This window comes from Morone saxatilis, unplaced genomic scaffold (assembly GCF_004916995.1).
Source record: "Morone saxatilis isolate NCDOM2014 unplaced genomic scaffold, NCSU_SB_2.0 Contig7, whole genome shotgun sequence".
NCBI lineage: Eukaryota > Metazoa > Chordata > Actinopteri > Moronidae > Morone > Morone saxatilis.
Genome location: NW_023340246.1, coordinates 3,954,454 through 3,966,534, shown reverse-complemented (window position 1 = coordinate 3,966,534; position 12,081 = coordinate 3,954,454). Strand labels below are relative to the sequence as shown.

The following is a 12,081-nucleotide window of genomic DNA, read 5'->3' as shown; positions in this document are numbered from 1 at the left end:
ATTGTTAAAACAGTCATTGGAAACACTTGGGGCTTTATTTTAACTCAAGGTGACACCCGCTTCAGATTTGGTTTGGGTTCAGTCAGGCAGGAATTTTCTGTGTCAATCTGTAGCATAAATGTTGATATCTTGTACATGTCCTTAGTTGTCTGTGTGTGGCACACGTATATTAGAAACACGAGTACTGAACGCTTGTCTCTCCCATCTGAAAGGGATTTCAAGAAGGAGCAAAGAGTATTATGATAGGTTAACTGGAAAGTGGTTTTGACAGCCCCGTCAGTTTTAATGTTTGCAGTGGTCCAGTACCCAAGGTGTGTGCTGCTGCACGGGGAAAAAAAGACAGGATTATGAAGAAAAGATGTCCACTCTTGCTCAAAAATCTCTGAAAATCTGTTTTTGATTGGCTGTTGGCTTTGACTTCAAAATGTAAACCTGATTTATCTTCCTCTTTTTGTTTTTCAGCCCTGCAAGGCCATTTCGATTCCCCAAAAGGTAAGACCTGCCAAGAACGGTTTCTACTGTGTTGATGCGCTGGATTGCAAAGCTCTCTCCTCCTCCTCCTCCTCCTCCTCCTCCCTTTATTGCTGTCATCCATCCATCACTGCTCCCGTGGAGCCATCATTCCTCAGTAGTGAGTCATGAGAGTTATCGATGGTAGTTGTGCGTCTCTCTCTCTCTGTACCTGGCCTCTGTTAACCCGGCTTGGAACTCCTCATCTCTCCATTACACTGTAGTATACTCTGCTGTCTCAAACCTAATCCAGGACACTGTTTAATAGAGGATTATGGCTTTTTCAGGGCTTTCAGAGAGGTTTAGGGGCCAAATCACAAGTGTTATGAGTTTTGCGTAGGGATGGAGACTGTCGGTATAAACAGCAAGACCCGAGACAGCTACTAACATTATTTCTAATCAAGCAAATGAATTAAGCAAAGTTGAGAAGGAGATGGCTATATCTAATACTTTACATTTTCCTCTCTTGTCCCCTTTTTTTCCTTCAAATATAATCATTTTCAGTTCAAAGTTCATCTTTTTTTTTTACTAATTTGAATTAATCATGGTGAGAGGAAATCTGAAAAATCCAAGTCTAACTTTTTGTCTTAGTAAGCATGACGCTTTCACTGAATAAACTCTCCTCCCAATCCCAAAAACGTTGAGTAAGCTGTTGTCACAGATCCTTTTTTTTGTCATCACTAACTTAAAGTGTCCTTCTCATTCCCAGCTATGCCGAGCTGATAGCTGATTGGCCAGTGGTGGTGCTGGGCGTGTGCACAGTCCTCATTGTGGTGTGTGCCTTAGTGGGCATCCTGGTGCCTGACCTGCCTGATTTCTCTGACCCGCTGCTGGTGAGTACAGACACCACAAACCTGAATACTGAGGATGTGTGGAGTTAAGAGAACAAAAGGGCTTCAGCCCTGAAGCTGTTTAAAAATTCTAAGTGTACTAATTTAAAGTGAAATAAAATTTTAATAGACAGATATTCCACTGACCACATGAAGAGTACCAGCACTTTCACAGCATTCTGTATTAACTATCATATCAGTTCCATTAGGTTTTCCTTGAATACTGCGTAGGTGTGGTTCTGTTTATGTGTTAGGAGTCATGTTCGCTTTTAAGGTGATCCAGTTGCAGATATGTGTAACTGCCTTCCTGGTACGCTTGTATTAGCTCATACTGGGTGCAACAAGCAAACCTTGTAAACAGTGTAACTTTGGGAAGTAAAGCTTGTATGTTTCAAATTGAATAGATAGCTAATGTATGACAACTAAAATGGTCATTTACATCATTTACACCGTAACTTTGTATGAGCATCATGAAGATAGTTGTTTAAAATAATTTTAAAAAATTTGCTTATTGTTGCTTTCTTTTCTTCCCAAAAGGGTTTTGAGCCCCGGGGAACAGCCATCGGCCAGCGACTGGTCACATGGAACAACATGGTGAAGAACACAGGCTACAAAGCGACGCTGGCTAACTACCCCTTCAAATATGCTGATGAGCAGGCCAAAAAGTAACTTCACACACATCTTACACCATCCACACATGCTCGTTTCTTACATTTCCAGAATTATAATAACCTCTAATACTGACAACAATGATGTTATAGCTATACATACATACACACACACACACAAAATGCTTTTTAATTTGACATTAACAGGGATACAGACCAACAGCACTAGAAACCAAAGCAAAATATTGTTGCATATGGCTGCTAAAATATAGCCTCACAATAGCACACATTATAATTATTATTTCTCTCATTGAGGGGTCAAGGGGGAGCCGGAGACTGAAGTAGGGAGCGAGAGGGGAGGGGAGGGGAGGGGAAGGGCGGGGAGGGGAGGGGAGGGGAGAGGAGTTGAAGGATACTGCTGAGAGACATTCTGAAAAGTCTGAATCCCCTCTTGAAAGAAAAGGGGAGCCGAGTAGAGATCTGTCCATCCACAGGGTCATCCACTGTGTTCTGTCAGCGGGAGTCTGTTCACTAATCAGCAGCAGGTCTTTGCATGTTTATGTCTGTCTGTCTCTATGTCTTTGACTGTTCACTCGTCAGGCCTTCAGGCTCTGTTTCCAATCACTGCTCATATCTGATAGTGCTGCTAGTATTGATGCAAACATATTTTGGCTATATTTGCCTTAGTTTAAACGGCATTTAAGCATCTCTCAAAGTACCAATTAAGTCACCTATTTGGCTTTGCATTGTTTGTTTGCATTATTCGTCAAAATCCAGACTGTTATTCTCTGATGAATGACGCTGACATTGCAATCTGGCCACACCACTCTGAATCAGATTTGGTATCCCGTATCCATGGGGTTAAGATTAGAGTCTCTAAAAATTGCAGCTCCGCTCTGCTGATTAGAAAATGGATCCTTTCAGCCGCAGTCCTTCTCTTCCTCCCTGTCTCTTGCTGTGTCTGTGACTGTCTTTGTCTCCCTTTCTGTCTCGCTCCACGCGTCTGTCTGCAGATGTAATTGTGTACTTACGTGCGCACGGTGTACCGAGAGGCCTCTGCTGCTGTCAGCAAGCTTCCCTGCCTCATCCCCTCTGTCTGTCAACCCCTCCGTCTCTCTCTGACAGCCACCTGATTACTCGGCCATTCTCGTTGGCTCCCTGGCATGTAGCACTACACTACGCAGGAAACACTGCTGCAGAATCATTCTTTCAGAACAGCACATAAACACACACATAGGGCAAAAACTGCCGTCGCCCCCTCTGTTTAATCAGAGCTGCTATTAGGATTATTATAATAATGACACCAGTATTAAGTCATTCATCAGATTTTGGGGGGAAGAGCAATTACTGCTGCTTATTTCATTACTAAGCATCAGATCAGCTTCCTTCATTTTAAATCATGCTGACTTTGCAGGCTCAGACGCAGCAACATCTCTGTCCACTGTTGTGGTGATTTATAAAATAATGGAAACTGTCTGTCATGCTTTGTTGCTTGTTGGATTCGACTGATTAACAGTGGTACCGTTTTCTTCTCCAGGGGTACAGTATTTTCAGCACTTTAAGAAAAAATCTTAGAGTGCTGTAAAAGGCAAAGAGCAAAATAAACCTGATATAAAACAAAGACTTGCTGCCAAATGCAAGTTAAAATTCATTGCCGCCTTTTTTTAAAGTTGCTGTTGTGACTGATTCAATAAAACATCTTGTACATACATGTAATGTAGACATTGCTAATCTTTTATTGTTTTGTAGTCACCAAGAGCCAAGGTGGCCCGAAGACCACTTTGATAGAGACAAACGGCAAGCGGAGTGGGACTTCAGTAAAGAGTTCTTCTGTGATGTTCCAGGTAAGAATTGTAATACAGAAAGAAAGAATATAGACACTACACAAATCAAACACAGCTCTCTGAAATAACTCACAAAACCCCCAAAGGATCTTGGGCAGTCTCTAATTAATCTAGGGCCCTGGTATGATGAGAAAACATGCATGTAATAGTATTTAATCTTTCAATAGGGATGGATTTTGAGTGTAATAAAAACTAAAGTCATTAAAAAAGAGATTGGTATCTTTTGCTTAGCACTGGTAAGAGCATTCTTCAGCCACAAAGTCTTTGTAAAGCATATGGTAGAATGGTCTTTGTCTCATATTTCCTTACTTTTATTAATTCAGGAAAGACGGTTTTCCCATTTGAGTAATAAAACTCTTTTCTTTATGCAGGTGACAGTTACTCTAGACTGGTGTTCACATCAGCTGAGGGGAAGAACCTGTGGAGTATTCAGGCCATCAAATCCATGTGCAATCTGGACAACACAAGGGTACGTATGTAGGACAGCACAATCCTCCACCATGGTCAAGACTGGTAATTACACAGTTGTTGCCATTATTAGTTGGTGTATTTATTATTTGTCTCTGTTCCCAGGTGCGTTCCCATCGTGACTACTGGAGTCTGTGTCAGCGCACTAATGACGCCTCCTGTTGTCCCAGCTGGACACTTGGTAACTACATTGCCGTCCTCACCAACAGGTCGTCCTGCCAGAAGATCACAGAGCGTGATGTATCACACACGCTCAAGATCCTACGCTCGTGTGCCAAGTACTACCACAATGGCACTCTGGGACCCGACTGCTGGGACATGGCCCTGCGACGGAAAGACCAGCTCAAGTGTGCCAGCGTGCCCCGGAAGTGCACCAAGTACAACGCCGTCTACCAAATCCTTCACTTCCTGGTGGACAAAGACTTCCTTAGTCCCAAGAGCCTGGAGTATCCTCCACCCGTGCTCAAATACAGCATGCTCTTCTCCCCCACAGAGAAAGGAGAGTCTATGATGAACATTTACTTAGACAATTTTGAGAACTGGAACTCCTCAGACGGCATCACTACAGTCACAGGGATCGAGTTTGGCATCAAACATGACCTCTTTCAGGACTACCTCCTTACGGACACAGTGTATCCCGCCATAGCCATAGTGATCGTCCTGCTGGTCATGTGTGTGTACACACGCTCAGTTTTCATCACTCTAATGACAATAATAGCCATCATCAGCTCACTGATTGTGTCTTACTTTCTTTACCGAATGGTCTTCAACTTTGAGTTCTTCCCCTTCATGAACCTCACGGCCCTCATCATCCTGGTAGGCATCGGTGCAGACGACGCCTTCGTGCTTTGTGATGTGTGGAACTACACCAAGTTTGATAAGCCACATGCTGAGCTAGCAGAGACGGTCGGTGTGACCCTACAACATGCTGCCCTGTCTATGTTTGTCACCAGCTTCACCACCGCTGCAGCTTTTTATGCCAATTACGTCAGCAATATCACCGCCATACGCTGCTTTGGTGTCTACGCGGGTACTGCCATATTGGTCAACTATATTCTCATGGTGACGTGGCTTCCAGCTGTGGTGGTGCTACACGAACGCTACCTGCCTAATGTGTTCCCCTGCACCAAGCCTCCACACCAGGAAAGAGGTTACTGCACCCGGATGTTCTGGGCAGGTCTTTGTCAGAAGGCCAACAAATGCCTGTTTACCGTCTCTGAGGCTTCTAGGATCTTCTTTGAGAAGGTGCTGCCCTGCATCGTCATCAAACTGCGCTACCTCTGGCTCTTCTGGTTCCTCGCCATCACGGTGGGCGGTGCCTACGTCGTTTGTGTCAACCCAAAGATGAAGCTCCCTTCTCTGGAGCTGGCAGAGTTTCAGGTGTTCCGGTCCTCGCACCCATTTGAGCGCTACGATGCAGAGTACAAGAAACTTTTCATGTTTGAGAGGGTTCATCACGGCGAGGACCTCCACATGCCTATCACCATCATCTGGGGTGTGACGCCTTTGGATAACGGAGACCCCCTGAACCCCAAGAACAAGGGAAAGCTGATGCTGGATAGCAGCTTCAACATTGCCAGTCCAGCGTCTCAACTGTGGATCCTCAACTTTTGCCAGAAACTCAGAAATCAGAGCTTTGTCTTTCAGTCAGAGGAGCAGGACTTTACCAGCTGCTTCATTGAAACATTCAAACAGGTCAGTACTGCATGTGTACAAAGTATATACAGGTATTAAAGTAATAAGTGTGTAAGATGTGACCTAATGGGAATACAGCATTTACACCCTAGTTTAATGTCTGAAGATGTTGAAAACCATTTGAAAAAAGTGTCAGTACATATAATCAACTTCTACCTGCCCCCTGATTTTAACAGTGGATGGAGAACCAGGACTGTGAGGAGGCTTCTGTCTACCCCTGCTGCAGTCAGTCCACTTTCCCCTACAAGCAGGAAGTCTTTGAGTTGTGCATAAAGAGAGCCATCATGGAGCTGGATCGGAGCACTAACTACCATCTAGATAGCAAAACCCCTGGACCTCGATTTGACATCAATGACACCATCAGGGCTATAGTGTTAGAGTTCCAGAGTACCTACCTCTTCACGCTGGCCTATGAGAAGATGTACCAGTTCTACCGTGAGGTAGGGCCTGTCACACTTCATGTTCAATTGTTTCACTATCACCTGCACACAATGTCACCTTAAGCTACTTACTTTACGTGAAAGGTAGGTTTAGTTTCTGCTTTGATCCTGACAGTAATGGCTGTGGTTGTGTTGTAGGTGGATGCCTGGATCATTGAGGAGTTGCGGTACGCTCCAGCAGGCCTCAGCCATGGCTGGTTCATCAGCAACCTGGAGTTCTATGACCTCCAGGACAGTCTGTCAGATGGCACTCTGGTTGCCATGGCGCTATCAGTAGCTGTGGCTTTCAGTGTCATGCTGCTGACCACCTGGAATGTCATCATCAGTCTGTACGCCATCCTGTCGATTGCTGGGACCATATTCGTCACAGTCGGCTCCTTGGTGCTTCTGGGCTGGGAGCTGAACGTTTTGGAGTCAGTTACTATTTCTGTTGCAGTCGGGCTGTCTGTGGACTTCGCCGTCCACTACGGGGTGGCCTACCGGCTCGCCCCTGAGCCTGACCGAGAGGGAAAAGTGATTTTCTCCCTCAGCCGCATGGGCTCTGCTATCGCTATGGCAGCACTGACCACCTTTGTAGCGGGGGCCATGATGATGCCCTCGACCGTATTAGCGTACACCCAGCTGGGCACGTTCATGATGTTGATCATGTGCATCAGCTGGGCCTTTGCTACCTTCTTCTTTCAGTGCATGTGTCGCTGCCTAGGACCCCAGGGGACTTGTGGTCAGATCCCTCTGCCCAAAAAGCTGCAGTGCCAGGTGTTCTCTGAGGTCACATCCATGAGTCCCTCAACTCAAGGGAAAGGCTCTGGCCTGGGGAAGTACCAGCTGGACAGCAGGACTGGGGAGGTGGAGCATTATGAGTTAGAGCCGTTGGCATCCAGTCAGAAAGCTGAAGATAAACCCAGAGAGGAGCAGGAGGTGTGTGCTCCGCTTTATAATGGAATCCCTCCTCACCACCTCTCCGCCCCTTATTCACACATCCATTATAAGAGCAAAAGTGACACTGGCAGAAGTGGCCCTGAGAATGGGCTTGTAGCCACACTGAGCACCCCATCCAGGTGCCAATACTCTCAAAACACCAACTGCACATGTGGGGACCCTCCTCCTCCTCACCTGCCTCAGCAGTGGACCCACCACACCTGCGCTCAGCCTCCCCAGGACTCTCCTTCCTGCCCGCCGACCCCTCAGCTCTACCCCCTCTCAGGAAACACCCCGAGCAAGCAAAATGCCGCCCTGTTACCTACCAACCTGGACCCAGTCTACACACACAGGGAGTGCCGTATGCACTATGTCCACTGCCCCCCGGCCCATTACCACCACTGCTCCCAGGGAAGAGTTGTGGCCCCCAGGCAAGGACTGGCCCACAGCTGCCATCTCAGAAGGTACTGTGTCAACAATGCAAGCCTGCAGGCTGGTTCAGCCAGAGAGCAGAGATCTACTACCACAGCTTTGAACCAGGACACAGGCCCAGCTCCGGGTTCAGTCACTGGCTCACAGCCTGTGGGGGAAGAGGACGATCAAAGACATGAAATGAGACCCTCAAGCCCTGACAGTAGCCAAAATATCAGCACCCCAGCCCCATCACAACCTCAGACTCGATGCCAGTCCCCCTCACCGGGCTCACCACACACAACCAGGAATGAAAGACAGAATGCAAAGGACAATGACCATTGTTGTGGTGATAACCATGTGCCCATCACAACCACAGATACAACAATGCAAAAGGATGCTTGTTGTAAAATCCCTGGCAACCAGGAGAAGCTCGAAAGCGTTCCCGTCACACGGGAGGAAAGTGTCAAAAAGTGCAAGCGGAACTCCAAAAGAGCGCGGGCATCCTCCGCCTCTCCAAAGAAACTCTACTGTTTTAACAGGACGTTGAAAGTGAAGTGCAATTCAGCTTCAGAGTTTAACGTGCCAAAAACTGAAACCAGCGTGCCTCCTATTGCAATAAACACTAATCCTTCTTCTGAAAGCTTATGTTGATGATAAATTAATATTTTAATAAAAACTCAAACCAGAACAAATAGCAAATGTCCCCAAAAAAAGTTATAACACGTACAATGTATCTGCAATCCAACAAGGTTTGTGATGTGTTTGTTGACCAAGTGCCTCAATGTGTTTCATAAAACAGCACCACTAAATATATTCTGTTTACATGTTTCTTGTTCTACTCACCAGGTCTTCATGTGCCAGATTGTGTTTGATTTTACAGTTAAAGCTATACCATTATGGGAAATGAATGGTCTGTTCACATAGACACCTCCATGAAATTTTGCAAACTGAAGTGTTAAATATATTCATACAGCAGCCATTTGCACCGACATGAAATCGTACAGTATCTATATTGTGATATTGAGTGTAATTATCAATATATGTTGTCAGATATGATCACATCAACCGTAACAAATATGTGCCACGTTTTACAAGCTGATTAGAAGTCGTTGCCTGACACGTTTTGTATTTGTGGGAGCTAGTGTTTAATTCTCAGTGTGCTCTCGTGTTCAAGTCGCCACATGCCTCAGATGTACTGTATGATTAAAATGTCTTTTTTATCACTTTTGTCCCGCTGTCTCCTATTGTCTGCTCTTCCAATATTTTGCATACATGCACACTTGGACCATAAAATGCGATGAGGCTCCATTCAAAGTAGAGCATGTATCTTTAATCATCAGTGTACACCTGTTTCATTGTCTCATAAGTGCTGGCGCCTTCAGTGCTATCTGTTACATCTGGCCTGAGGTCATTTACCGGGTTGCCTGCTCTTTATGCTCATGTAGACTTGGTTTACAAGAAAATAATCAGATTTTATTACTGGTTGTGATTCAAAGTCCAAATCCAGCCGTCCCACCCAGGAAATGTTTGGGAATTGCATAAAAAGACTATATAAAAATAATTATAAAATCATTTTAGAAAGCTGCCTAATAGCTGGGTAAAAAAAGTTACGTGTTGTGTGCCTCATTTCAAGCATTACATCAACTGAAAGAAGTGCTCTAAACTTTTCTGCCTGCTGAGGCAGACGGCGTTAATTACAGGGAGACAACACTCTGGCACAAAGCGAGCAACCCAGCTGCCAGCAGCAGTGGTTTAGCTTGTCTAACAAATATATATTTTGAATGAGTTACTCTTTTGTAATTTTTCCAGGGCAGCACTGGAACAAAAGCTGCTGACTGTTTTCTCTTTGAAAGCTTACTCCCAACTGTGGGAATATTAGAGGAGCACGGAGGACATTTTCACAGCGTTAAAGCAGCTATAATCAATATGTTTACAATAACCCTTCAGCTCTTTAGCTTTATATCAGTGGTTCCAGCCTTTTTCCTTAAGATATTTTATAGAAATTTCATATTATATTCAATGCATAACAATAACAGTACAGAGTAACTGATAAACTGTACAAAACCCCAAACAGTGAACACAGGGAGTTTTTCTGGTATTTTTAGGAATTTACAATTCTGTCTTTTTTAAACAATCATACAATCATACAGCTTACAACAACATACAACAGTCATTAAAGCTGCAGTAGGTAACTTTTATTAAAAAGTATTTAAACCCTCACTATATCCTAACAGTAGTACATGAGACAGATCATCTGTGAAACAATCAGGTTCCTCTGGCTCCTCCTGGTGTTCCTAACCAACCCAAAGTGTCTTTTTCTTTTTCTTTGCTCTGATTGGTTCTTGCAAATGCCATTAGGAGCTAATTTCAGCAAACATGACAAAAGTTATTTTCATAAAGGTTACCTACTGTGCTTTAATAGGTTTCTAGGTTTAAGTGTTTTCTTCTCCCGGACACTTGACCATTGTCCTTTTGGCTCTTTGGTTGTTTTAACTGCGTGCTTTTCTAATGCAGGACGAGGCTGTTTATGGGAATATAGCTTGAGTTCAGGTCTTCAAAGTGTAGATCTTAAATAATAATGTAAACATTAAAAATAACTATTTCATTTAGTTTTCTTCGCAGAGAAGAACAGAATGCTGAGATATAGACCTATTACTCATCTTTCACGGTGTCTAGACACAACAAATAAAAGCTACTATATGCTGGATGTGTAATAAATAATTGTGTGCCAACAAATTCAGACTGTGGCCAAAAATCATTTGTTGCCCAGTATGAGCAGTCCTCAATTTTGAAGCTCCACTGTTACTTATTGAGCTGTCTGTATAAACAGGTGACAGATGTAGACATAATATCCTTCCTTTTTTATCCCGCTTTCTTTTTATGACCCTTTCAACCTCACTCTCTCCCTCTTTCTTTCTGCTATACTAAATCCATTCCAACCAAGTGCAGAAAACACCTGTTTCCCCAGAGGTCAGCTGGGAAAAGAAGCAGTCATCCTCTCCGATCGTCTTTCTGCTGCCTGTCTTCCCTCCAGTGTGGAATGTAGAGGCTGGTCTGCTGTCAGTTAACAGTAAGTTCCACAGTGGGTTCGAGCCTTGTTTTGGGTGGACAGTGGAGTTCATGCTGAAGCACAAAGCTAAAGTTAGTCATCTCCTTATGGCTCCACAATGGTTTTATTCACACTTTGGATGATAATCCACAGATCTAACATTTTCTTTTGATGAGGAAGTTCAGAGCCAATCTTTTTCTCACTGTCTTCAAGGGCCGCTTTGACATCTCAAATTTAGTGTTTTATTTTGCGTCCCAAACACGTCTCCCAATGTGGTTTCATGTTTCTGTGGAAACATGATTAACTCATCACAAGGCATTAGTTTCAACATGAAATGCGGGTTTCCACCACAGCCTTGGCTCAGAAGCGCAGTTGGAAAATGGATGGATGATGCTCCTCTCGCCTGAAAACATTTCACTCCAGGCAGGCTGATGGTGCCAGAGAGAAGGGAGGAAAAGTACCACTATGCTTTTGCTGGTTCTTTCCTCTCATCCCTGTCACGCCCCTTAACCCCAGAACAAACTTCCACAAACAAACAAGCTCTATAAAACACATTACGTAAGCAAACCACCCACAGTGGGCTCGCTTGATGCTTCTGTGTTGAAGGAAAGATCTTATTTTGGCTCACAGAGATCAGTTTGTGTTCCCCTCAGCCTCAGATCCCCCATGGCTGCCTTTATTCTCCTCCTCTCAATCACTGCAGTGAAGATGAGTCCACTTACCTCAGAGGATCCCTCCTCAGGCTTGCGTGAGCATCCCTGTAATTATATTTGCTTAAACAGAGGTCAAATATTAGCTATGGCCATGGGGCAGGGTTTATTACATTTCCCTGCGAGGGAGAATCTCAGAAGCATGTGTGTCTGTTCTAAGTATATTCTGCAGGCCTGAAATAACTGTGAAGAGGCCGCGGAGCTGGAGAGCTTGTTTACAAGGCAAACATTTGCTTCCACTTTTCAAATTAGATTTTGGTGGAGCCGCTGGACTGGTTCAGATTTATAGAAGTTAGACAGGTTTCCCTTCTTTCTTGTATGATCAGTGGAAGAGAAGAAGGTTTTCTTTTTCACTAATCTTTTTATCCGTGGAGCCCGGAGCCCCAAATGAGACATAAACAAGTCAAAAATATCAATAAATAAACCAGTAAATAGTAATGTCAAACAATTAAACTGAAGTGTAGAAAAAAGGAAAACACGTAAATGAAAAAAGGGAAGAACTTTTTATTTTTCTTAACTACCAATAAGTTAACGTGTGTGTGTGTGTGTGTGTGTGTCTTGAAATGAGAAATGCCAGTTTATCATAAAACAACAG

At 44.1% G+C, this 12,081-nt stretch overlaps 1 protein-coding gene across 1 annotated transcript; it reads left to right on the top strand.

The window, feature by feature from the left end:
• Positions 1-502: 502 nt before the first annotated feature.
• disp1 (dispatched homolog 1 (Drosophila)) lies at positions 503-8,950 on the top strand. The gene is made up of 8 exons (XM_035678799.1): positions 503-631; positions 1,220-1,343; positions 1,878-2,005; positions 3,698-3,792; positions 4,164-4,261; positions 4,366-5,955; positions 6,132-6,395; positions 6,534-8,950. Exons 3-8 carry the CDS (start codon positions 1,932-1,934, stop codon positions 8,376-8,378), a joined length of 3,966 nt encoding a protein of 1,321 aa, XP_035534692.1. The 5' UTR covers positions 503-631; positions 1,220-1,343; positions 1,878-1,931; the 3' UTR covers positions 8,379-8,950.
• Positions 8,951-12,081: the final 3,131 nt, after the last annotated feature.